At 50.3% G+C, this 27033-nt stretch overlaps 1 protein-coding gene across 10 annotated transcripts in view; it reads left to right on the plus strand.

Moving 5' to 3' along the window:
• Positions 1 to 27033, plus strand: part of NCOR2 (nuclear receptor corepressor 2) — a 203274-nt gene that overhangs the window by 47416 nt on the left and 128825 nt on the right. For all 10 annotated transcript variants that reach the window (XM_026859568.1, XM_026859572.1, XM_026859573.1 and 7 more), the window contains 2 exons: positions 1609 to 1789; positions 24168 to 24347. In XM_026859568.1, the coding sequence (XP_026715369.1) occupies positions 1609 to 1789; positions 24168 to 24347 (361 nt within the window). The remainder of the gene's footprint in view (positions 1 to 1608; positions 1790 to 24167; positions 24348 to 27033) is intronic.

Consider the following 27033-nt stretch of genomic DNA (forward strand, 5'->3'; position numbering starts at 1 on the left):
ATTATTTGGTCAAAAAAAAAAAACCAACAAAAAAACCCACACCCCCAACTTATTCTTGCTTCCTTGGTGTGGGATTGAGTTGGCCACACTGCTGCAGGGGAGGGCAGAAGGCTTTGCTGGAGGTGGTGCCCCCAGAGAAGGTGGCTTTCATCGGGGTTCATCTTCTCTCTGGCTACAGTCCAGAGCTGTTAGAGCTGCTGGAAAGACTGCTGCTGGCTTCAGAGGGCTCTGGGTCCTTCCCCTTTTGTCATCCTCTGGGAGATATTTAATTAGCTAGGTAAAAATTAACATCAGCTGTTGCAGTTTGTGGGTGGTGGCCAAGTGATGCACAAGACCCCCTTGTCTTTTATGCTTGGTCTTGACAAAACTCATCCCCTCCCTCTTGAGTAGCTTCAAAGGCTGTTTAGTTTGTCGGTGTTTGGTAACTGGGGAGGATACTTTACCACGTAGCTCAGGAGAACTTGAACAATCTTGTTTAAGGAGAAAAGTAAAGAAAAAGCCATGGTTTTTTTCCAAGCTTTGAATCTCCTGTGCTTCATTTTATTTTTATTTTTTTTTAAGAGACACTTCTGCCTGAAGTGTTAAAAACACACCCTTGGAGCTGCTGCAGCAAAGCTGATCCTTGGGCATAGTAAAAGGTTTAATGTATTTTTGTAGGATCCCTTTACAATTCCCACAAGAGAATCCTGCTAGGAAAAATAGAGCTACAAAAAAAGTTTTACATGTGTTTAAAAAAAGCAAAACCAAACCCAATTTCCAGGTATTACCAACAGCATCATATTTAACATGTGAAAGATATTTGAGCCTGAAGTGACTCGTCGGTGCAGTTGCTATCACTGGATAATGTGTCTTTTACAGCTTGCCAGGTCTGTGTTGGAGACTTGCAGCTACATGTGGCTCGTTTCTTTCCTCCCCCATCCTGGAAAAATAAATCCCTACTGTCTAGCCACGGAGGAGTATGCATTTTTTTCTCAGCATATAATTTTTGGTATTCCTATAGAAGATGCTAAATATAAACAGTGGTGCAGGTACCTTTGACTAAATAAGCCAAACGTGGCAGAAGGGAGCTCCGCCTGGTCTTAAGGGCAGCAGGGGGATTTATGGGCCAGGTTTGAGGACTTTACCAAAAGACTTTGTCTTTTCTGGCCAGCCCGACCCATGTGGCATGACATAAACGTGCAGCTGTGATCACTTTGCCCTGGTGTAGGAACAGCCACCCACCATGTGTGGTGGGACAGGAGATGGCAGCGGGGCGTTCCAGGTGACACGGTGGTAGTGCTGAGGAGAGGCACAGCAGCGTGGCCTGTTGGGTTTGGAGGATGGCAGTGATGCTGCCCTCCACGTCCTGATGCCCTGGGTGATGCCTGGTTCTGCCAGCATTCAGCAAGCACCCCAGGAGATGCACCATGCCCAGCGACCAAGATATGGAGCGGGGCATCCTGGCTCTGCAAGGACCTGAGATGTTGGAGTCCAGGGCCAGCTGGCCTCCCTTCATCCTCCCTTCTGGGAACGGGCAGAAGTCGAGCCCTCTGTCCTCCTCAAGCAGCTTGCAGCGGAGGAGAGCAGAGGTGGTTTGTTTTCTAAAGGTTTTTCTCTCTTTGTCCCCAGATCTCAGGAGTTGCACCTGAGAACAGAGGCGCATTCCTATCTCTCTGACTTGACCAAGCCGTCGGACTTGGAGTTCATTGAAACCAAGAGGCCACGTCTGGATCTGCTGCAGGATCCCCTGATGCGGCACTCGCCTCTCCTGAACCAGAGCCAGCAGGGAGGGACAGAGGATCTCTCAAAGGTAAGGGTTCAGTGGCCCAGCACGCTAGCTGGGTGTGGGGTCTGTGTTTTGGGATCCCCTTGGCTTCTGTAACCTTGGAGGCTCTGAGCCGCTACTGAAATCAGTGTCAGTGGTGGTTCCTGATGGATCAAGCAATGCTTGGTGGTGTTGGATGATATTCACTGAACAGGGGTGACCACTTTGGGGAAACAGAAGTGTATCAGCTTGCCCCATAACTATTATAGTCATGGTCTTGCATTCACTGGGCTATTAGATGCAGCAGAACAATTTGGAAGCTCCTGTAGGCTGAAGTAGGGATGGGCTTTTCTGGATACTGTGCCCTGATTTGATTTTTACTTGACCTTTCTCATTTATCACATCTCTTTATTTAATATCAGTGTTTGAAAGGTTTGAATTGGTTGCTGCTGGTTCTTTAATATAACCTTTCCCAGGAAAACCTCCCTTGTCTTAGTCTCATTTAACAAAGCAAATTGTTTACTTGCAATTGTCCCCTCTGCACATGTAATAAATGTTGCAAAGAGAAATCCCTTGCTTGAACGCCTGTTTGGATTTACTTTCATGCTCTGTTGGGGTAAATTGTATTTGATTTTACCTCAAGCTTGGATATATTCCTGGTTGGCAGGAAAGTCTTGCTGGATAAACATGCTGGGGGCAGCTGGTTGCGCTGCCAACGCAAGCTCCGGCGCTGTGAGCCGAGGGTTAATGCAGCTGTAGGCTGGGCTTCAGAGATGTCTGAGCCCTTGGTGAAATGAAAAGAAAGTCGAATCCTTCCCCAGGGTGATGGGGATGCTCTGCTGTATCACTGTGGGAACTGATTGAAATGACACACGGGGAAGAAAGCTCTTGCTTGGGATATTCAGACATCTGTTAGCTGCACAGTAGTGGTGGTCCTTACATGAGATCCCTCTGACCTGTCTCGAGTGAGAAGAACATTTAACTCTGGAGTAGTTCAGATGCCAAGGGAGGCCTGGCTGGATCTCCTGGCGGAGAGGACTGCAGGGACTGCCGGTTAGGAACGGTGAGCTGATGCTGGGAGTGGTGGAGCAGCTCTTGTTTAAGAGCTGTGGTTGAACTTGGAGACCGCGAGAAATGCACCAGGCGCACCAGCTTGCTCTCCTTTAGCTCATGAGAGTGTGTTACCTTGGAAAAGATGCCTTCAAGGTGCTGTGGCCTTTCTGTGTCCTGTCTTTGTTGCTCCCTCTGAGATGTATCTTAAGGAGGTGTTGCTGTGACCAGCCAGGAGTCTGCTCTCTCTGCCACTGGCATGTGTTGTGGTGGCTCTGAACCACAGAGTACACTTGGGGGATGCTGGGTTGGGTGGCTGATGGGGGAAATAAACTGTTGGCTATGAAACAAAAAATATCCCTCTCCAAAGACATGAAACCAGGACAGCTTTTCTGTCTGCACATTATTTCCATCAGCAGTTCTGTTCTGCCTCTCACTGGAAAACCACGTATTGTCTCAGTTATTTGTTTCTAATAGGCAAAGCCGCTCTTGAGGCATTAGTTGGTGAGTTCAGGGGCTGCATTTGCTTCTTGATCTGTGACACATTTCCAAGAATTACATGCATTTTATGGGGCTTAAAACATTTGTTAATGTACGAGAGAGAGAAAGCTGTGAGATACAATTCGGCAAGACAAGATTATGCTTTTAGTGGAGCCGTTTGTAATTTCAGAGTCTGCAAGAAAAACATGTGGTGTCCCTGACTACTTAGAGCCTAAATGGAGCTGGGATTGGTTGCTCAAATCTAATGGGGGCTGTTTCCAGAGTGGGTTTGATGGAGCCTACTTCAAGACTAGGATGATCTCAGTGTTGTGCAAGTGGTGGGGAGCAGAAAGCAAGTCTGGGGTGTAGGACCACCATTCTGAAGGTATATCTGCCTTTGAAGCTTGGGAAATTGCATTAGTAGCAGTCTTTTGGCTCTGGTCTGAAGATGACTACTCAAGAAGAGTCTCTAAGTTGCTTGTGTACATTTAGGTTGTGTTAAAGTTCCTGTAGCTGGGCTGTGTGTTGCCCTGAGCCTCTGCCTGTTAGAGGAGCTGTTCTGGTGGGCTGGTCCAGAGGAAACACAAAGAGCTGAGACTGGTCTTTGGTCACAAACTCTGGACACTTGCATATCTGGGCTGTGTACACATGTAAAACTACTTCTTGTGTTCATGCTAAGCCAGCAACAGTTGAATTCAGCACTGGGCTCTGATGGTGTAAATCGCCATCTAGAACAGCTGATAAAGACCTTCCTGAGAAGCTCTGTGCTGAGGTCCCTGACTGCCCTCAGCTCCTCTGCTGGCTGATGTCACCTCCTAAAACAAGACGTTACGATGCAGCCTGTCCTGGCTGCTCACTCCCACTCTGCTCCATCCCTGTAGAGACTGGCCCCCACTTCACTTCCATCAGCACCGTGGTTTTCCTGCTTGCTTGGCATGTCCTCTGTTTTCAGGGGTTATTCTGCAAGCTTTCCTCCCTTCCTGCAGGCGCTCTGCAAGGTGGGTGCAGAGCCAGGCATCTCTGCTCATCTGCAAGCTGCATGTGTTCTGGAGAGGTGGCACAGGACACGTGTCCCGGAGCGGTGGCACACGTGTGGAGGCAGGAGATGTGTCCTGGAGCGGTGGCACGCATGTGGAGGCAGGACGTGTGTCCCGGAGCGGTGGCACATGCATAGAGGTGGGAGATGTGTGTACCGGAGTGGTGACACACATGTGGCAGCAGGACATGTGTCCCAGAGCAGTGGTTCACACAGAGGCAGGACATGTGTCCGGAGCATTGGCACAGGACCTGTGTCCCAGAGCGGTGGCACGCTTGTGGAGGTAGAACATGTATCCTGGAGTGGTGGCACATGCATAAAGGCAAGGACCTGTGTCCTGAAGCAGTGGCACAGGATGTCTGTCCTAGCGTGGTGGCACATGCGTGGTGGCAGGATGTGTGTCCCAGTGACCATAGCTGGGGAGAGAAATTGTCTCTTCCATCTGTGCTGCTGACTCAGTGCCTCACAAAGTCATTCGATATTTTATCTAGGGCAGCTTTGCAAGCTGGGTGAGATGCACCACGTGAGCCCAGTATTATTAAATACACTGGTGTTGTTTAGACAGAGTATCCTAGGAGTTGTTCGCTTACCCCTTACCCCATTCCACATTGTTGTAGTCACTGCGTGGGGAGGAGCTCCATTTACTCATCCAAGTAGCAGCGCTAGGACCGCTTTTCATGGTGATTTTGTGGATTGAGCTAATTTTTTGCACAGTAAAGAGCTTCACAGACCCCTCAAGAATAAGGATAGGGGTTTGTTTATACACTCTGGGTGCCAGCCTGACTGTTGCAAGGGCGCAGCTGTAATGCAGCAGCAATGGATGTTGCTCTCAGGCAGTTGGGTAACTGTTGGTCTCCAGTTTCAGAGCAGCAGTGGAGCTGAGATGCAGGTCTGCGGTGGGGTGTGAGTTTAGCATGTCCCTGATAACTACTAGTTATGTCGGATTTACCAACCTTCAACCCAGGGGAGAGAAGTTAACACCATCCCTGCACATTTCCGAGGCCTTTGTTTTGGGCCATAATCTGTGCTCTGAACCCAGTTTAACTAATTGATGTGGCAAGTACCGGTAACAGGTTCCAGAGCTTTATCCTGAAGAGAAGTGGATCTCTTATGTCTTATTCTTCATCCACCTCTTGCAAAGGTGGGGTGAGCTGGGCCCCTTTATCCCATTCAGAATCACTGCAGCCTCACTCCAAGTGAAGCTTAGTTTGTAAAGGGAAGGTAATGTCTTCTATTACATCAGGACATTATAACTGGAGACAGCAGACATGCTTTGGGGCAGTGTGCCTTTCAAAAGCAGCAGCTTTACAACTAAATCTCAGTTGGTCTAGTAAAAGATATTACCTTTCCTTACGAACCTCACATTGCTCATATCCTCAAACATTGGTGTTTCTTTTCAAGTCAAGGAGCAGAAGGTTGTTTTCATGCCTGCTTTCCCTCAGCTTTTTTTTTTTTTTTTCGGTTGTTGTGAGAGGGACAGCTGTCACATTTGCTGCAGTGCGGTAGTCCTGGGCTCCTGCTGCTGGACGTGGCCAGGAGGGCTCCAGTGAGCTTAGCCTGCTGGCGAAGTGAAATCTCCCCATGCCGTCTGTGCCAGCGTGGGCTGACACTGCCTCCAAGAAGGTTCTCCCTTGAGCTGGCTGAGAATAACCAGGCAAAACTAAAGCAGGACTGTTTCTTCAATCACTGCAAGCCTGGATGTGAGATTTGCTGGAAGAGCTGCCGTGATGCAGATTTGCCGGGTGTGCTCTTGGCAGAAATGCAGGAGCTGGTTCCCAGGACCCTTGGTGGCTTCTGCTTTCTTTCCAGTAGAGAAAGTCACAGACCTCCATCACGTAACATCAGATAGGAGTAAAACAGACGGCTCCAGAGCAGGCCAGTAATGCATCTGCATGATCCCCTGTCTCCGTGCATACGTGCACAGCTGGTGCTGCGTGTGAACCTCCCCCGTAGGGATGGTGAGCGTGGCATGTCTGGTCCAGCAGCGCCTGCTCTCCCCTCTCCAGAGCTGAAGGTTAGTCCTGCCTCTCCCCTTCCATCTCTTCTTATTCCCGTTATACTTCCACTTGTTATTCTTCCCATTTCTGAGACTGCTTTTCCACTGCGCACATGGTTTGCTGCTCCTTCCTATAGGATGTGAGTCAGTGGTCATCTGTGTTTAGTCCCCTTGCAAGGGCTGGCTGGCTGCACTTAACACGTGGCCTGTTGCTCCAGCAGGAATACGCTTACAGGGAGCCATGTAGTCCCACGGGTACGGGGCTGGGTGGAGGCTTAGGAAACCTGAACTTTGCTGCCATCTGCCCTGGCAGGCTGCTGGTCACTGGGTAAGTCTCTTCCCCTTTCTGTATCTCAGATTTTCCCATCTGTACAAGGGACAATGCCACTTCCCTCTTTTGTGAAATAATTAACAGCTCTTGATGGAAAAATGCTATTAAGTAGCCATGTGTTGTTAGGACTTGGACTCTGCTTTACATTGTTGAAGGGGTTTATTTTTTTCCCTTTCTGCATGAGTCTTGTTGTTGTGCTACAGGCTAAAACCTGGAATAAGAAAAGGGAAGGGGGGAGTGTTGGAAAAGGCAGCCCCAAAGCCAGGAAATGTATGGCAAAGCAGAAATTAGGGCAAAAGGTATTTTGCTTTGATGCACGTTAATGTAGCTTTAAAAGCAATTAATTGAAAAAGGAGGAATTAACACATTTAAAATGCCTTTTTAATGATGCATTGAAGCCAGCAGTGTACATGCCAAATTTCACACTGGTTGCCCGTTCCAGAGCCCTATTCACAATAAACTCCTGGAAAACAGGCTGTGGGATGGAAAGGTTCTTGGCTAGCCTGCTAACTCCTGCCCCGGCCGCAGGCTGGCAGAGCACCGAGGGCAACCGAAAGGCCTTTTGGGAGCCCTGCTTCCTCCTCGCCGCGCTGGCCGGTGCCTTGGCAGTGCTGTCCCCTGGTAGCTGCTCCATCCCTTGCCAAATATGTGGGGGGAGAGGAGCGGGAGGCTGGGGACTCCCGCAGCCGGGTTTGCCCTGGCATGGGGAGGGGTGCTCGGAGAGGCAGCGCTGCAGCTCCCCGCACGGATATCTGGCCTGGCCAGCTGGTAAATCACCAGTGGCGTTTCTGCTCTGTGGCTTTGTTATGGGAACATTGATCTGTTGCTGGGATTAACCTCTCAGAGTTTCCAGTGGGTTGGTCTCTCAGTTATTAATGAAACTGGCTGGAACTTGTGTTGACCTTGGCAGAGGCCCCAGTTGGCTTGGAGGTAACTGGCAAAAGCATAATCTCTAATTGAGTAATCCAGTGCTGGGAGAAGGGGGTGGAGGGGGTGGAAACGCAGCAGTGCTTTGAACTGGGAGAGCCGCGGCGCTCTGACGGGATGCGTAGGAGGGGAGCACTCAGAAAGGCGCTGAGCATGGCAGCCGCCGAGGGAATTAGCAAGCAAAAGCGAGGCGGCATCTCAGTTCCCGCACCCCGGGCTCCCTCTCGTAGAAACCAGCCCTGAATTCCAACGCCTCCCCGTGATTTAGTGCTGAGGAACAATAGCACAGAGGGGCTGGAGAATGAAACGAAGCTCTGAGCGTCGGCTGTCCCTGGGCACGTGTCCTCCTGGAGCCTCTGAGGCCGCAGCATGGATTGCGCTGGGCTCTCCCTTCCCTGCTGGAGGTTGTTTTTCACTTGGGGAAGAGGAGCTCTGGGCTTGTTACTGGGGCTGTTGATGAACATCTTCAAGTGGGAACCCAGCAATAGCGTGGGGCTGACCTCCTTGGCCGTGCACATCTGTCTCAGGAGGGGGAGCTGGTTCCTTGGCCAGCCCTGTGAAAGGTGAAACACCTCAAACAGACGAACCATGAGAAGAAGAGTTAATTGTTGTCCCAAGGGGTGCTGGATGCAAAGCCTGCACATGCTGCGTGGCTTCCCAACTGCTTCTTGGATGAGCAAACTCCTATGGAAGTGGCTCTAACCTTGGGTCTGACCAATGAAATGAAACAATTTTAGTGGGTACAAACATACCTACGTTTTTCCTGCTTTTGTCCTTCTCCTGCGGAGAACAGCATTTCTTATTAACTCTCCTTGCAGCCTCCTTGGTCAGGAGGCAGGCTGGGCTTTCCCAGTGGCGGCGAGGCTGGTGGTACAGCTGGGTGCCCATCCAGAACGAGTGTCGTGGGGTTGTCAAGTTCAGCAGCTGTAGGAGGATCCTCCTGTGATGTGTTCGACATCCGCCCATCTGCCGTGTGGTTGCTCACACTGTTGACTTGTGCCTGATAAAAATCTGATTGCAAAAATGATTTGGTGGGGTGGGGAAGGGAGCGGGGGGAGACTTTGTGTTTGGGCAGCAATGATTCAAAGCTATTTCTGGGAAGATGAGGGAGATGTTGGCATTCTCTGTCATTCCAAGCATATTTCAAAGCTGAAATATTTGCATTGTTCACGTTGTCACAGTGCAAACACTTCTGGCTGGATTTCTCCCTTCCCCTGCTTTCCTCCCAGCTCCAAAGATCATTTCCATATTGCAGGAGGATGAGTATAAGTGTGTCAACCCCTGCTCACCTGTGCAGGAGCACACACCTTCAGGAGCATGTGTCTGCCTTGTGCAAGCAGTCTGGCTCTTGTGCCAGGCCCAGGAGTTCGTTGCATCGCCCACTGTGCAGCGGCCGTGCCAGGGTGGCTGCGAGGGCTTGTCAGCAGCCCGGGCTGTGCACCAGCTCGGGCTGGGAAGCCAAGGGGAGCAAACAGCTGCAGGAGCGTGGTGTCTGGAATGGGATGCGTTGTCCCATGCACAGTCGTGCTGGTTTCATTTAAAAACCAGGTGCTGTTAGGTGTTGCGTTGTCCCTGGGAGGTGTTCAGCTCCTCCAGCCGGCCCTGGGGTGGGGGGATGATAAGGGGAAAGAGCACCATGGCTGAAAAGACGAATGATTTTTATTCCATTTTTCATGTGGCCAAAGGCCTGAACTATGATCTGGGAGACTCGGGCACGGCAGGGAAGGCCCTTGTGGGCTGCAGAAACGTTCTAGAGGCAGGATGTGAAAACTGAGCTTGACCTTCCCCGAGCTGCCTGCAGCCCAGCTCGCCCCTGCCCCAGCTGCTCCAGCCCGCAGCGGCCCCCCAGCCACCGAGAGCAGGGCTGACGCTAAGTGTGGCTGGAAAACCGACGGTGAACTGATGGTGCCTCAAGCACAGGTTGTTTCATACGTCTTCAGCTCATTTGTGGTGATCGACATCCAAAACAACCTTTTAAATTGTCTTCCAAGCCGTAGCGATGGCGAAGGGCAGCGTGATAAGGCTGGCTGCTTCTCGGGAGCCTGCTTCATTATTTACATAATTGGACTTTTCTGTTCCATTCAGTCAATATTACAAGGCTCGTGCAGTGCGACATCTCACCTGATCTGCTTGAGGGAAAGTAAGTCCCTTGGCTTTGTGTGCCTTAGCCCTGTAATTGGAAAAAATATTGCCAGCTTTTTCTGTTTGTGACAGGCCAGTGTTGAGAGCAGGGTGTGCTGCATGGATTCATGGAGGCTTTTCTTCTCCATCTTTAACGTGTTTGTACGTGTTATCTGTATCTATTTTTTTCATTAATAGCAAGGATTCTTACGTGCCCTGTTATGTCCTGGAAATACAGGAGAGCAAAGCTGGTTTGCTACTTTACATTGTCAGTCCTCAGGTGGGACTTTAGGAAATGGGGTTGGTGTGGCAGGAACTGGCACCCGTCTCCTGTGCATTGCTCCAAAGCATGGGGACAGCGCAGCGTGAGGTGACTGTGCCGGCCACCGCTGCTGCTTGCCTGCGGTCAATCTGCTTCCGCAAGTTTGTGGTAAAAAAAAGAAACCCCCACCTGAAATAAATTTCCAAGGAAGAATTCAGTCCTGGTACCAAGAGCAATGTCCTGGCTGTTTTATTCTCCTCCTCCAGTGTCAGCCTGACCTGGGGTGGTTCTCTTACCCTCATTTTCTGAGAGAGGGTGTGGATGCTGCTGGGCATGGAGCGTTGCTCTAGCTCCTGCTGGATCCAAGTGTGCTCAGGGATGGGTTATGTGACTTCCCACTTCCATGTGATCTGGATAATGCAGGTGACAAAGCAGCAGGAGGTTGTTACCAATTCCCAAGCATGTGCATCTTTTGCAGATGAACTTGGCCTCCCTCCTTGCCAAGGGCCTTCCTGGGGAGGGTGAGAGGTTTGGTAGGAGCAGCTCGGGTGTCTTCTCTGTGAATGTACAGCACCAAGCACATTTTTGGTGCTGTACTTTTCCATGGAAGTTGTGAAATGCAGCCCATCCACAGTTCTGACTCACGCGACGAAAGCCAAGTGAGTTGTGACATCGATCAGATTAATTTTGTGTGCTGTGTTTTGAGGAGGAGGGTATTTCAGGCTCAAGCCTTCCTTCCCAGCGCTGGGTGGAAAGCCGTGGAGGAGATGCAACAGCAGTCAATGGCGTTTGCCTGCTGTTGCTGCTGCAGGGGATGGAGTGGGGGAGTGATTTCAGAGATGGATTTGGCAGAGACGAGTTGCTGCTCCTGGTGCCTGTTGTGATGGAGCTGTAATAACATATTGAACATGGCAACAACCCTTGCTAAAGCTCCGTGACTTCACGTCCGTGCTTCATGGAGCCTCATCTCTTAACAGCACCCTTAGCATCCATAACAAGAGAGGAGCTGTTGAGTGCCAGAGGGCCTAGTTATAATCGCCTGCTGAAAACCTCCTTTCTTTTTGGACCCAAACCTGCTTTAAACATAAAAACTCTTTGGCTGTGTTTTAGGCAGAGAACATTCAGAGGGTTTTCTGGCTTGCGCCATCACAAAATGCTCTGCAGCTTCATGCTGCATGGGGGGTCTGAGGGGCAATGGACACTGGTGTGCATTAGGAACGCTGGCTGTGTGCTCAGTGAGCAGAGAGGGGTTGTTTTAGGACAAGCTGACAGGCCCTTGGCTTGTTCTGCTGCTCTTGAAAAATGTAATTCTAATTCTTGGCACATTCATCCAGGAGGATAAGGAGCGAAAGCGTGGTGGAGCCTGCTCCCTCTGCCCTTGGAAATGAGCTTTTATTCAGCAGCAGAGCTGGCTCGGGGCGGGAGTGATGTGTTCTGTCCTACCCCCAGCTTGGTGAATCGAAAGCATAAATTAGTGGGGGAGAAGCAGCACGGGATGAAATGATCTGACCCACCTCCTTGACGTCCTAACCTAGATGTAGTTACTCTTTGGTCATCTTAGTGCTCTGACCGAGCGTTTTCTGCCTGTGGCAGTGTTCAGCCCAGCTTCTGCTCGCCTTCCTCCCAGCCAAGGACTGGCAGACCCTTTGATCCTGCACCCGGAACCTTTCCCTGTGGGATGCAGGGGAAGAGCCAAGCACTGTCCTTTGACCGTGCCAAGCAGTGGAGGAAGCAGTGGGCAGCAGATGCGGGGTTGCCCTGTGCATGGTGCTTCCACCACATCCCAAGAGTTTCCCCTGGGGCTGCAGAGCCTGCAGCACCCTGCTCCAGCACATGCTGACAGCAGGTTTCTCCGCTGCCTTGGCACTCTGTCACCTCCTCTGCCTGCCCAGTAATGCTTCTTAGGCTTGTATTTGAACGACCTGTTCTGATCGCAGCCCTGACAAGGGATGTGGCTGATTTCTTTCCTCCCCAGAGAGCAGCAGTGATCGTTTCTGCCTTGTGATCTCTGCTTTGGAAGCCTTCGTTCCTGTGGCTGCTTAAGAAAGAACCATTGCCTAGTGCAAATCGAGCTGTCCCACGTGATTACGCGACCAAACCAAGCGCAGCCTTTTATTTCAGGCTGTTTTTCAGGTCTGCGTTATTTTATCTCGTGCCAGCCATCACAGGTATGACGTAGAGCAGATTGTCCCCAGCAGCTAATGTGGCAGAGTGGCAGATGTAAACACAGGAACGTTATGGTCTGTCAGACACTAAAAGCTACTAAAGGATAGGCAGGTACGTGTATCTAAATACACAGTGTGCATTATATTAATGGTTTTCAGTGTATTTGGAGAGATTTGTAAATTCATGCATCTGTGAATGTTTCATGGGTAGGTACTTTTTTCACAGGTTAGGTAACTGAAAAGCCTACCTTTAAAAAAAAATATACACACACATACATATATATATATGTATATATGTATATATATATGCTGTGTCATATGCTTGTAAGCTGTTTTTTCAAATGTTTCTTCTAGCTATGCAGTTCAGTGATTCTGCCTTCAGCAGCCACATGGAGAAAGGCTTACAGTCTTGAGAAAGCTAAATATTGATTTGAGTCAATCTGGGGGCACTTGGAGACATCAGTAGTGTTCATGAATACAGCATAATCGCTGATCGGAGTGGGGAAATTTCATCATAAAGGCCCCAAAAGGGAGGTTTATTATTGCTTTCTTCCAAATGCCTGAATTTTATTAGCTTCAGTCATTGTTGGCAGGGCAGTGGAATGGGATTTTATAGTTAGCAAAGGAAAAGTAAACACAGTAATCATTTCACAGCCCCGTGCCTGCCAAACCAAGATGGAAATTCCAGCCTTGGTGGGAAGCTGCTGCTCTGCTAACAGATAATAACAAATTCACTGTAGGCTTATTCTTGCTATGGGAGCTGAGATGTTTGGGGGTTTTTTTCTGTAACATCCTGGCCTGGAGAGGCAGGGCTGTTTCATGCTTTTATGCAGGAATAGCCTAGGCAGGGGTTTGCAGTTTGAGTGACTCCCACAGCCATTCACAATTAGAAATGGTGCTTCTGGCCTGTGCCTTCGGGAGCTGCTTTATCCTGTGCTCTTGGCAGTATTTGGTCTTTCCTTGGTCAGTCTTGTTCAGATCACAGAGCTGGGTGATGCTCAAGGAGTGTCAGGCTTGAGATGCCGTGAAGGTTCCTACACCCTGAGACTATCTCTACCTGTTGAATCGCAGGAAGAATATATTATGGCAAGAACATATATCCAAATAAATCCAAAACTCTTGTGAAAGGTTTGTTTTGCGTGTTTTTCTGGGCTTGTTGAGGCGGAGGGCTGGGCTGATGGCTCACGTCTGGACAAGCACCCGCCTGCGTTTCCTGCTGCTGGGGGACGTTATTTCCTCCCACCTTCCTGCCCCGCCGGCCATGGGGACAGCGGTGGGGATGGCCGGCACTGCTGCCCCGCTGCCTGCCGCCCCCGGGAGCTCAGGATGCGGCTTCCTGACGGAAAAGCAGGCGGAGCAGCGAAGGAAATGGCTACTCAAACAAGCGGAGAATGTCGAGGCACCCCCTTCCACGTGTCTGCACAATTATTAGAACAATAAACCATTGAACGCAGCCGGCGGCTGGCTCTGATTGATGGTGCAGCTGACGGTTGCTTTGCACCCCCCGTGCTCCCCTGTCAGCACGTATCCTGCGCGCTGCTGTGCCTCGCTCGGTGCTACACCCGCCTCTAGCGCTGCACAGAGATGTCTGCAGGCAGCCGGGGCCATGCCCCATATCCCTGCCGGTGTCCCGGGGTGCTGGCGTAGCACTGCTGCTTGTGGGGTGCTTGGTGCCTATGTTTTGTGTGTCTGGGGGGGATGCCGGGCTGCTGGTGGATGCCTCTGGCAGCAGGGGGGCAGGTGGAGGTGTTGTCCCGGCTGTGTCCTGTGCCATGTGTTGGGAATGGCACTTTGCAGCGTGCAGGGCCAGCACCTGCACAAAGGGGAGATGCCAAAACGAAGGGGGAGTTAAACAGGCTTCAGTGGTGTCTCAAGGACAGAGGAGGCCACTAAAAGCTACATTAACAGCCAAGACAAGTTGTTTCAAGGGAAAGGCTTTTTTTTTCCCCCTTAAGCCTGTTCTTCATGTGGGTTAAAAATTTTTCAAAAGCATCAAAGCAGCTGTGAGCCTTGTTTCACGCTTAAACAAGTTTTCTAGTGCAGCCATCTCGAAATGGAAGTCGGATTGGCTTGGGTTCCTGATGAAAAAGTTGCTTGGCTTTTTCATCTCAGCCAGTGAAGTTCAGAGGTCAGGTGCACCAGTGACCCCAGTCTGCCTGCAGGCTGCTCCCTTCAGCTCTCATGTGTGTGTTTGAGTCTCACTAGACATGTGAGCATCTATACAGAGATGTTCTGATAGAAGTAAAGAGACTTTACTAATAAAAACTGAACTTTTGGGATCTTACTAGATTTTGGGAGGCAGGGGAAGTCTTTGGAGTATCGCCATTAAGTCCGGTTTTCTTGCAGTCTTAGAATTTCTGGGTTTTTACAGATGAGAGCTATTTGATGTCCTGTTTTATATACCTGAGAGCACAGCTAGAACAAACCTACACACTAAGTGACCCTAAAGACATTAGAGCAGTGAAGTGGTGGCAGGCAGTTGATGAGGGGAGCTCGGTGTATTGCTGTAGGAGCAGTAACTTCTGGTTTTCGAGCTGACGTGGAAAAGGAGCTGCTGGGAGTGAGCACAAGTTTGGTGCTGGGGCATGTCAGCCTGTGCCTGATGTGCTGGGAGTCCCCAGGGGAGTTGCTGGTGATCCTGGCTTGGTGCAGTGGCTCTGGCATGTAAAAGGAGGTTTGGGTTGGTCCCACAACGCACCTCAGCCAACACTCAAACCATCTTAGGTCTTGTTTGTGTTTCCTTTCTCCATCAGTCAAGCTCCTTCTCAATAGGCAGCTCAATCTCCAGGATTCAGGGAAAAATAATTTGGGTGATGGTTGTGCAGGCAGAACGGAGGGAGGGAGTGTGAGCAGCCTTTAGGTATATCTTACTTGTGGTGGTAGTTAATAGAGCTGTCTTCATTCATTCCCTTCCCTCCCCTCTAAATCTGATGCCCCTTCAAGCTGACTTGCCGATATTAATACCGTGTGCTGGTCCTGATTAACTCCCTGACAAATCCCCTCCCGACAGAGCCGTCGGGCGCTGCCCGGAATGGACCCCTGTTTAGATTTGCATGGCTGAGGAGTCCCTGCTTGCTCCCCTGCCTCCTTCCTCCTCCCTGGCAATAGGAGGAAATTTAAATGTTTCTGAAGAGTGACATTTCCATTTCAAAAGCTGTTCGCTCAAGTGCGTCTGGAGTGGGATTTCTCTCCCCCCCCACTCCTCTCTGAATGGGAGCTTTAGAAGTCTCATTTCCTCTGCTTGATAACACCAGGCTGAGAAGGGCTTTTGTCTTTTCATTTCCCCTCGATTTTTTATTTTTAAATAAGTGAGGTTTTTTAGAAGCTGCCGTGATGGATTTTCCCTCCCCCATGTGCTGGAGGATGCACCTGGTGTCACCCAGTGAATGAGCTGGAGCTTCCTGGGGTGCAGGGTAGGACCCGCTCCCCGGCTCGGGGGGCTCGGCTGGGCAGGGGGCTCCTGCTGCCCTCCCCGAGCAGGCACTAGCCTGGGAGCAGGGTGGTGCTGAGCCCGGCTCAGGATCTGCTGCCGTGTTTGCGACACAGAAACGCTGCAGTATATTTAATCATGCTGACTTGTTGCCTGCCTGCTTTTTGGCTGGTGTAGCTATGCCAGTTGGGTTGAAATTATTTTTTTTTTATTGCGATGTTTAGTGGAGGACAAATGCGATTGGATGCAGTTGCCTGCCTCTCGCTTCTGCAGGACTAATGTGTGCTGATGCAGGCACTGTCACACTGCGTGGTGGCATTCGTGCTGGTCACTTGAGTATTGTACTAGTATAAAAGTAGGGATGTTTTTCTGCAGAGGCCTTTTTTTTTACAAAAGGCAAACTCCATCATGCTTTTAGCAGGTGTCTAGGGCTTGAGGGTTTCTACCTTCTTGAGGACAGCTGGGATTTGGCAGGGACTATTTCAGCATCCTCAGCTGTGATTAATGTGGGCTTTAATGCTTCATCCCTGTGTGGTGGTTGTGCTGGAAGGACTGGGACCTTGCTTTACTGTATGTGGCAGTTGAAAGAGGAGGGGTGGTGTTGCAAAAAAAATAAATAAAATGGAGCATAAAACTTCCAAAGGCTCGGAGTAGGTGTTACGTTCCCCTGGGGTTTGTTGGGTGCTTCCTGAACTGCTGGAAGAGATTTGGGGGTTGTGCACTGCCTGCCTGCACCAGGCAGGGGCCCCCTCTTGCCTTCCTGGAGATCTCTCTAAAGAAACTCTGAGCAGCGCGCACAGGGAAAAATACAAGAACAGGAGAGGGTGACGGTCACATGAGGCCACATCACCACATCCCACGTTTCCATGGAAGTCGGTGGCAATTATTCAGAAGTTCCTGTGAAAGCTGCCTGAAGTTGGCCAGTTCCAGGGAAGGCGAGGGTGGTTTGAGCCCCAGTGACCAGCTGCTTTGCTGGGAGGAGCAGCAGCTGGTTCTGCAAGGAGTTCCCCCATTACCTTTAAAATCTGGTTCTGTGAAGCCGGGAGGTGCTAACCCTGCTGCCCTGGCCAAGCGCCAAATCAGGCAATTAAAAATTTGCCTCTGCCTCTGCGCTTCATGTAATCGGAGGCGTTTTTCACAGTTCGCTCCTTTTTAAGAGACATCAAACAAGCGCTCGCCTCCCTCATATTTTCTTCACGTGCCTCCTGAGTGTTTCGGTGAGCTCAGGGTGGCTCCCTCCTTTTGGGCTCTATAAGCCCAAGGGATGTCTTGCCCACTTGGGTTGTGGTTTTGAATATCCTTGTGCAGGTTTTTGACATGCTCTTAAGCCAACGGGTTATGTGCTTGGTGCCTTTTCATGCAAGTCTTTACCTCCTTAGATCTGTAATTTCACGGTCATTTTCTATCACCATAAGCCAGCATCGTTCCCCAAAGAAGTGTTTTTTCTCCATAAACTGAGATACCAATGTTTTCCTCCTGGTTCTGGCCGTAGGGTGAGCCAGGTCCCTGCCATGGGAGGAGGCTGCAGGCAGATCGTGCCTGGTGGACACTGCTTGTTCAAACAGATGGGTTTGAGTTTGCGAAGGGGCGATGAGGATCCAGGGCCAAGGTTGTGTGTTATGGGGACGATGATGTTCTCGGCAGCGCGTCGTTTGCGGCAGCGTCAGCACAGGTGAAATGACGCTCTGAGTGGCTGCTGGGTTCCTGAATTGTTAAAAGAACTTTAAAGGTGCAAATGGAGGATTGGAAAAGCTTGCTGCTCTGCAGGCTATCCTGGCTACCTTATTTGCTGAAGACAAAGCTGGTTTATTGCTTTATTTTTTTGAAAAAATAAATCCGTGACTTTATGTGAAAGCCTGTGAAATTCCCTCCCCTTGTAATCCAGTTTATTTGTCCTCCCCCCTATTTGCTGAAAGCATCAGAACACTGTCCGTTCAATGTCCAGGACAAACTCCCATCTCACACCGGGCAAGTCACTGGCTGCTTTACTTCATCCTTATCATTTGGTGGGTGGTCTCAGGCTCTACGTGCTGTCCAAACCACGATTCCTGCAGTTATTCACAGCTCTTTTAGGGCGCTTGTTGCTGTTGGCCCAGAGCGCTCCATGCGTGCCAGTAAGGTTCTTCCAGCTCAGCCCTTTCCTTTGCAGGAGTATGGGCAGAGTGTGATACTGGACCTGGAGGTCCCCAGGACCCCACTCTACTCCCTCCATTCAAAGTCATTCCCCTAGGCAAGAAACAAAATGAGATTTTTTTGTTGTTGTTGACTTGGACACTTTTTCAGAGTTAACAAAAGGTGAATCACTGGCAGAGAACACTCTCGCCAGATGTATCAACTGCACCAGAGATGCTCAAAGAAAAGGTTCCCAGAATCTTTCTGAACATTGCAGAAAGGCATATTTTCCTGTTAACTTGTTCTTGGAAGCAGCGGAGTTGTTTTTCTGAAGCAAATATTCATCATGGAAAATTTCAGTCCAGACAGTTGTTACAACAAACTTAGGGTCAGCTGAAAACCCAGCAATGCAGAATAGGCAATGCTGGGCAATTCTTAATGAGAGGGAGCGATTAGCTCCTCTTCCTAATGAGTGGATGGGTAGGTGAGAATTCATCACTCCTGCAAAGTCAGTAGGGAACGTACTTGTTCAGTGCAATTATTATCCACTAATGGGGAAACGCAAGAAGGTAATGAAAGACACAATATCCATTTGTCGGCGTAATGCCTTGGGCTTCGGTGGGAGTTTGCCTGAGTGAGGTTTTTCCGGATTTGACCCGTTATTCTAGGCTACCTCTGAGTCCGTAAGACGTGTTTGCTGCTGCTTCTGTAATATCCTGCGATCCTGAGGTCCAGAGGCAGCATCTGTTCAGTATAACACTGTGGAACGGCTTTTTTGAGCACAGGCAAGTTTTGCAAGACCAGATACTAGGCTTTGGTTAGTGCATTTAACTGTAACACTCGCTGGCGTGGTTTTACCACCCTCGTAAATCTGCTGGTGGGGGTGGGGAGGGAGGGTCAGCATTTGGTACTGGTTTTGCAATTAAATTGCTTCAAGCTGTTGAAACATTCGGGAAGTTTTTTGACCTACTTTCGTGCAAGCTTAGAAATTGTTGGGATGTTTTCTGCCCTGGCTGTGTGGAATTCAGCTGGATTACAGGGGAAAGGAATTTTGTAGGCCTTCTCATAAAGTCACGGATTTATTTAGAAAAAATATTAAATAAAAAAAATCGGCTTTGTCTCTAGGCAGCCCCTTAGTCTCTAGCTTCATGTATTCCCATGGGAGCACATCCTAGGCTGCACCCAGTGAAAGTGATCCCCGTTTTGCTTGTCCCCGCTGCCTGCACGTGCCATGGAGCGAGGGGCTGGAGGAAGGAGGTGGGTGATGCCTCGCTCCCACGCATGGCATCCCTCGGGTGCCCTGGTTAGCCTTGCATGGGAATACCCGTGTTCTCACGGCTGGTGAGCTGCACCCATAGGTGCTCCCCACAGTCACGCTGCGTACACCAACACACACGTCTCCGTCTCCATCCCACTCAGCAGCCCCTCGAGCGGCGGCAGGGACACAGCCCAGCTGAGAGCCCAGCACTATTTAAGAATTAAAACCCTGTTTGAAGGGTTGGGCTGCTGAAAGAGCCATTAGCACAGCAGATGGTCACGAACAAAAGAACTGCAATAACTTGATGTACTTTTCACTGCTCAGGCTCTCTGACTTATACTTGTGCATCTCCCTGGGGAAACGAGATGTTAGTTTTCAGCCCCTTTGACTTTTCCTCCCCATCAGTGCTGTCATCTTGCGCCTGCTGATACACCAGAATATGTTGGATACTTTTCCAATTAAAAAAAAAAAAAAATTCCTTTGGTCTGTATTTGGCCCATTTAAGAGTTTTATATGCATGTTTTTACCTTAAACCCTGAGGGACGGAGGTGTGGGGTGTTGGCTCTCCTGCTCGGTTTTTGTCCCAGGGTGTGTGGGAAGGCCGCAGGGTTCTGCATCTGCTGGGGTGTGCAGTGCTGCCCAGCCACGGGTGCCTGGATGGGGAGGGCAAGGGACCATCTCTGCCGTGTAGCCCAGCCTCACGCAGACAGCGTTTGGGGGGTGGTGTTAGTTGGTGGAGTTCAGCGATTTCCACTGACTGTGGTGCTGTGAGAGGATCAGGTGATGGAGGCATCCTCACAGGCTGGCCACACTGACCACAAGCCACCCTTTGTTCATGGGTGGATTTTAGGGGGGTGGAACACAGTTTGAGCAGCCCTTGGACCATCCTGCCTGCTTTGGCAATCTTCACCAGCCTGTGAGGATGTGAGATGTGCAAGCGGGCAGGAATTGGAGATAACACCTCTTAATCCCTCCTGGTGCTCCAGCAGAAAATGCTGCTGCCAGCTGATAATTAGAAAGTGAACAGACTGTGGGAGAGGTGACGTGGGCATCCCCGAATCTCTGTCCTGGGCTTGGGGGAACATCATTAATGATCTGGTTTAGAAAGGCAGAGAGAGACCAGGATTTACAGAAGATGATATGTAGGGCAAACACCGTGGTGCCGTGCTAGAGATCTGAAGGGCTGTCCCAAGCAAGGGACTCTGTTTGGTATGTACCAGTGGTGTGCAGGCACTGACTGGGGTGGGGAGACCTTGAAGCTCCACCAGTATAGTTTTGAAGAGGCAGCCAGTGCAGTCAAGGGATTAGAAAGGTCAAAATAGATTTTTCAGTGAGAGTTAGGCGCAGATGGAGCAGTGCTACTGCTCTTCTCTCTCCTGAGGGTGGGAAGCAACCAACAAAAATTACCCTTCACGGAGGCTGGGCTGCATCCAGCCGTAGGTGCTGTGCTGACACGTGGCACGGACGCCCTTCTCTATCTCACCAACTCCCACGAGCTCCCTGGGAGCATTGTGAGGTGGGTCGGTAACACAAAATAAGGAGGAGGCGATGTTCTCTTGCAAGTTCCTGCATGTCCTGGGATCAGGGTTGGGGTTTCCACTGTCTTTTCTCTTGTGGCCCCAGTTGCTGGTGTGTCTGAAGACAGAGACTTTGAATTCACCCAGAGGATTGCTTACTTTTCAGGGCACTGACAGGCAGTTGGCTTGTCCTTTTCCTTTCCACACTTTCTCCCACGTTTTTAAAGCCACTGTCTGGTGGTGTGTAGCAGGCTTGCTCTGTTAATATTATCCATGTTAGGAATAAAAGCGTGTTAAAGAAACCCACCCCCGAAGCCTGGCCTTGCTCTTTGATAGACTCCTCGGTGATAATTGTTTTCTTCAGTGCCAGCATCTCCTCCTGTTGCAGGAAGGTTTATGCAGCCTCTGCCCCCCACTCGCCCACCCTTGTTATCATATAAATCACATAATAATAAGGCTAGGGATAAACAGGAACTACAGTAGCTGTTAACCGTGTATAAAAACAAATCACATGGAAACAGTATAATTACTGAGAAAATATCAACTTGAGTAATGCAGTAATTGTTTTCTTCCCTCCAGCAGATTTATTCCAGCTCTCCCGGCTCATGCTGGTTTCGAAGTCTGTGACTTCACGTTAATAAGAAGAATTTCACGTTTCACATTGCACTTGTTCAGAGCCTGGGTATGATAACTGTCTGAAGCGGGAGAATATATTTTGAGCAGCTTCTTGGGAGTGCTAGGAAACAAAGCACTAGTTAAAATATCTCTATCCATTTGAGTCCACCCCAGGCTCCGGGTGGACTCTGGTCTTTGCAAACCCCTTTCAACCCATTTTTGTGATTTGCAAGAAGGGCTTTTTCGTGCCTTGTGTAAATCTGGGAGCTCTGCATTTTGGACTTCACCATTGCATGGGCAAGATATTTTTTTTGTCTTCAGTTTTGTTTTTTTCTTCCTCTTGCTACTTGTCGTTTCCTTTACTTAGAGAGGAGCTTGTGAAATAACAGCGACCAGTTATTTGAGGTCCGGGGACATTGCCTCTCTACTGCTATAATCATCTCCTAATACCAGATGATGGTGGGTTTTGTGCTGTGACTTGCAGCTGTTCCCCTTACTCAGCTTTCTTCTATTTTGCTTTAGATTCTGCAAGGTAAAAAGATTAAAATGTGTCAGAAACCATTCCCAAAGTGTAGTGTAAGAGTTTAAAGATGCCCTGTCTTTGCATATTGGCAGACATGAGATAGTATCTTTTGTTTGACGTGCACAGAGAGGGAAGTCTTTCTCTCCTACATTTTTGGCAGGTAACTTGCTTTCCTTTAGAAAAACCTACCCACCTACAAGCCACTGCAACTTCCCCTTCCCATGCCTTAATCTGGATGAGATTTTATGAACACCGAATTTATCTTTTGCTTCTTGTGGTTGTCCTGTTCCTCTTGGCTTGTAAGAAAAAGAACAGACCCCGAAAAAACCCTAAAAAAACCCTGGTCGTGGAGAACACAAAGCCTTCCCACTGCAGCAGACTGATCATTTCTGGTGTCTAATGCTGGGGAAGCAAAACAAGACAGGATCTGCTCTTTGGGATTTTCCAGAAACCTTTGATGTTCTTCTAGTTTCTCTACTGAATGGATGCTGGAAACAAACAGCTTAGCTTTCCGATGCCTTTGTGCTCTTAGGGCTGGTTGACCCCCATGCAGGACAGTGAGGAAAGAGTTTTAGGCTGCTCCTTTGCTTTCTGTCCCTTGATGGCAGCAGTGGGAAGGGTGTTGATGCCCCCAGACTGCACCCCACAGTGGTTCTTCCCAGGCTGATAGTTCCTTCAGCTAGAACAGGGTTTGGCAGGGGAGAGGAGGAGGAAGGTGCCGGTGAAGCATGCTGGTGTCCTGGGATATGGCCACATTGTTGGGAAGCATCCTGTTGTGTTTCCCTTTGTTCCAGGTTTGCTGTCTATGAGGTTGTCCATCTCTTACAGAGTAAAATAGGGCAGAACTCACCTCAGCACAGCCCCACCAGGCAGGAACTGCTTTTGAAGCCAGATCCCCTGCGGCTGTGCTGGGCTGTGGGCACAGCCTCCCCAGGAGGGACCTCGCCGTGCTTCATCCCAGCAGCAGCAGGGTGGAGGACACCCTGCGTGGTCCTGCTTCCCCATAAGCTGATGCTGTTGAGATGCTGAGCAGTGCCAAGGTGGCACCTGCACACTCACTGTGTGTGTCGTGAGCTGCAGCACGGCTGGTGAACAACCAGGGCCATTGTCCGTGTGCCTCTAGGTGGAGGAGCACAGAGGGGCCCACACTGTCTCGGTGCCACCGAGCTCCCTGGTGTCACCCTTGCCCCCGCAGAAGGACCAGCCTGGGAAGAGGGTCAGTGGGTGGCCCTGGCGGCTCGCTGGTGGCCATGAGTCAGTGTGGAGGGGAGGACACTCAGCGCCAGTTAGTGCAGAACAATGTCAGCTCTGTCTGCGGGCACAGGGCTGCTGTAATGATGGTAACAAAGTTGTATGAACTTCTTCACTTGTTCACCTCCCCCTTCCCCTGCCCTCTCCAGCAGCTGCAGAGTGCTGGCTGCCCAGCCTGGCAGCGGTTTATGGTTACAAACCACTCTGCGGCTCCTCTTCCTGCCCCCTCCAGGAAAAGAAATCCATCCGCTAGCTAAGCAAATGAATAGATAAACTTTTAATTAAGGTGTTGGGTAGCTGCCAGAGAGGAGTGTCCCAGGTCAGGGAGGCTGTTGGTGTGCTGTGATCCCCATCCGTTTGGCTGGTGGCTATTCAACACCTGCTTCATCCCAGGTGCATTCATCAGTGGTGGGCAAACTCATCCAGGTATGCAGCTTGTGTTTGTGGGAGATGAGCTCCTTCGTTTGGAGCTGGAGAGGTGAAGGGTGGTGGCTTCGGGATGCTCCTGGGATACAGCTTGTTGGGCTCAGCAAAGGTGCAATTGCTGGAGGTGAAGCTGAGTGTCTCGATGTGTTTTCCCTCTATCCCAGTTTGTGGTGACTAGAGCTGCTCCCTGTGATGGCCACAGAGGTTATGCTGGTCCGTCTGGTCTCTGACTTGTTTTGCTGAGCCCATTTCCCTGGAATTTGCAAAAAGCTGATTTTAATCAGTTCAAGTCGCTGGCCTCACCTATCCCCTTTTTCTCCCTTTCTGGATGGATATATTTAACATCTTGGAGCTCCCCCAGAATTTAACAAGAAATGGAGGGGGACTTCCATGAAGGAAATGGGAGTCCTCTTTCCTCCTGGGGGCTGCTCTCGTAGGCCCTTCTCATTCAAGTGTAGTTAATTCCACTCTTCCCTCCGGCATGGCTTGTGTCTGTGTCGGAGGAGGACATGTCTGTGGCTACCTCATTTTTGGAGGGAAGATGTAGCCTTGATCTGGCTGCTGAGATGTGAAGGGATAATGCTGCTGGGAGCTCCTGAATATGGATGGGTTTATTGATCCTGTAGGAATGCGGGTAGCACTGAAGGTGGTGGGAACCTCCGAGGCTTTGGCCGGAGGAAGAGCTGCTGTTGTGTCCCTGGGAGACTAACCCGGTGCTCTGGGGATGCTGGAGGTTATGGAGCACTGTGGTGATGTGATCTGGCAGCTAGTGCTGCTTAGTCTAGCAGGGGTTTTTTGAGGGGTGTGTGTGTCTCGGAGGACTGGGAATGGGCCAGGGAGCTGTGGCGGTTGGTGTGGGAGGATGTGAGAAGGATCCAAAGTCTCCTGGGAAAGAGCTGACCTGGTTGTTCTGTGCTCCTCAGGATCGCGGCCTGCCGGGCAAACTGGAGCCCGTGTCACCCGTGAGCCCTGCTCACCCCGATGCCGAGCTGGACCTGCTGCCGGCCCGGCTGTCGAAGGAGGAGCTCATTCAGAACATGGACCGCGTGGACCGCGAGATCACCATGGTGGAGCAGCAAATCTCCAAGCTGAAGAAGAAGCAGGTAAGAGGCTGTGGTCCAGAGGGGAGGACACGTCCTCACCTCTGCGTGCTGCCTTACACCCCATCATTGCCCACGCATGTCCGCAGAGGGGAAGTGGCAGTGCCGGTGCCACCAGGGTGGTCTGTGTCCGTGTTCCCTGTCATGAGATGGGGTGGTTGCTGCTGTGCCAGCAGTCTGGTGGTTGTAGTTGCAAGATGAGGGAGCTTTGGAAATGCAGTTTGTGGGCTCTTTTGCATGTCAGAATACCTTAAAGGGAGAAAAATCTGTCCTCGGTGACTTGCCCATAGTCATGCAAGCAGTCAGTGGCAGAGCTGGAAATGTAGCCTGGGTTGCCCGAGTTGTCTGTATAGGCCAAGACTGGCACAAGGTCTTCCCTTTTTCTTTTCCAAGCAGTTGTCTCTCTCCAGTACTGTTGCTGCTATAGCTGTTGTACTGGGCTGTTTAAAACATTGCTGCGCTGTCCCAGTGGCCTTCCCTGGGCATCCAGTCGCCTCCTCCGGGGCTGTGCAGCTCTGCAGCCCTGAGCAGTGTCTGGTCCAACTCCAGTCAGGGCTGTGCTTGAGCCAGGGATTTGAATCTGATCTCGGTTAGTGCTTTACCCCCTGCACAAGAGCACTCCCCAGCAGATGGATCGCCCGCTCGATGTTGCGATGTATACAATTACCATAAACCCATTAAGAGATTAATATGACAAAACCTTGGGGGACGTCTGTGAAAAAGCCCACAGACTTAAAGGCTTTCACTTTCTAAAGCAAATCACTTCTCTTTGCCTCTCTTACCAGTTGTTTTATTTCCTTTGCTTGGGGCCAGTTTTTAAACTCTGAGGGCTGTTAATCCCAAACTGCCTAAGGGGAATGACCTCTCCCAAGAGTGTACAGCACGAATTTGGGAATCGAGCAAAACCTCTACTTGAGCTGTTGCACGGGGCAAGTGCTCCTCGAGAATGAGCATGTAGTTGACCTTCCTCCCCATCAGATCTATATTTCCCCATACCACATACTGTCCCTTTCTTTCCTGCAAGACAAACCAGGATATTTTGGTTTCAAATAATATGGTTTAATTAATGTGAAGGATCTTGGGGGTTTTGTGTTGCTTTTTATTTGCAGAGGTATTGAGTGCTTAGAGAGAGTGAGCCAAGAGTGGGCAGAAGCAGCTGTGCTGGGGTGCAAGGAAGCAGCCTTGTGTGCCAGCTCACAAGGGCCAAAGGAACATCTGGAGCGATGGAAACCACAGAGGTTCCTCTTGCTGGGTTTGGTGGCACGGGGGGAAGCCAGCCCTTCCCCTCTCCCTCCTAGGAAGCTCAGACAAAATGTTGATGTCCTCTCTTGCCTGGCAGTCTGGCTGCTGGTCCATGTTTTTAACTCATATTTGAGGAAGGAGGTGCAAACCATGGTCATTTCCCACTCTGGAGAAGGGCTTCCAGGGTGGGACATGTGCCCAGCACGGCAGTGAAGGTCCCTCTCATGGCAGTTGGGAGGACTGACAGCTCTGCCCATCCACTGCCTGACTTTCTTCAGTGATGCTGAGGAGCTGCTGTTGAAGCTGACGGGAGCAACATATGCTCCTTGCCATTAAAATCAAGCTGTCCTTCCGTAAGGAAATGGGTTTTTTATTGTTGGCTGCTTGGTTGCTTTATTTCTTCCTTCTGAATTAGTTTTATGATTCTTCCTCCCCACAAAAATGCTCTGCTGAGTGGGGAAGAAGGTGAAAGTGGCTGTTGGCAGTAAAAGCATCCCCTCCCCTTCTTTTTTAATTTTTTTTTTTTGTTGTCTGAGTTATTTGGTAGCAAATCCTGCCCCCCCACATGGCCTCCTTTCCCCTCCAGCAGGTTCCTTCCCCAGGCCCATCCTCTGGCAGAGCTGGCACATCTGGGAGAAAGCATTTTTTGGAGGGGGTGTCCTATCCGAGATGCTCTGGGAACGTTTTGTCCATCTGTGCATCTGAGCTGTCAGCGCAGGAGAAAGATGAGTGAGGGAAAGCAATCAGCCTAAAACAGATACTGCTCCTCCAGGAACGGGCAGCGGAGCAGGGGAGGAATTGTACGCAGCCGGAATATCCTAATGCTTTTCCCCTCTGTCTTTGGGAGGCCTTCTCAGGGTAATTAAATACATTTATATGGAAAGGCTGTTCAAGAAAAATCCCAGCCAACCCCAATCCACCATCTCTTTTTTTCGGTTGTTCCAGAAATGGCAAGGAAGGCTCTGCCTGGGCTTTGCAAGAAGCAAACGTCTTCAGCAAGCTGAGAAACCTTCCCCAAACCCTGCGCACCCCTGGCAGAAGGCCACCTCCATCAGCCATCCCCCGCTCATTCATGCACCATATGCGCTTAAATCTCTCGCTGAGTCCTCTCTCCCCCTCTTCCTGACAGGGAAGGATAATCCTTATGCATTTATTCCTGGCATTGGTACTGGGGATCTGAAGGAGAAATAAAGTGCTGGGCTGTTCTCCGCAGTGGTGCCTGAGCCTCCCCGGGCACCGAGCTTGGCGAAGGTCTCTCTAGGAGTACAACACTCCCACCTGGTGATGGAGGTGGAGCTGGCTGGGTGGAAGAGCTCCAGGGTTTCCCCTTCCATTTATTTCCTGGCTGAGTTTCCTCTGTTCTCCCCCTGGCTCTTCGAAAGTGGTTTTCAGAGGTGCCCTGTGGCTGGAAGCTCTCTCCTCTCCCCTGGGCAGGTGAAGCATCCTG

Source organism: Athene cunicularia (assembly GCF_003259725.1).
Source record: "Athene cunicularia isolate RWA chromosome 15 unlocalized genomic scaffold, athCun1 chr15_part1, whole genome shotgun sequence".
NCBI lineage: Eukaryota > Metazoa > Chordata > Aves > Strigiformes > Strigidae > Athene > Athene cunicularia.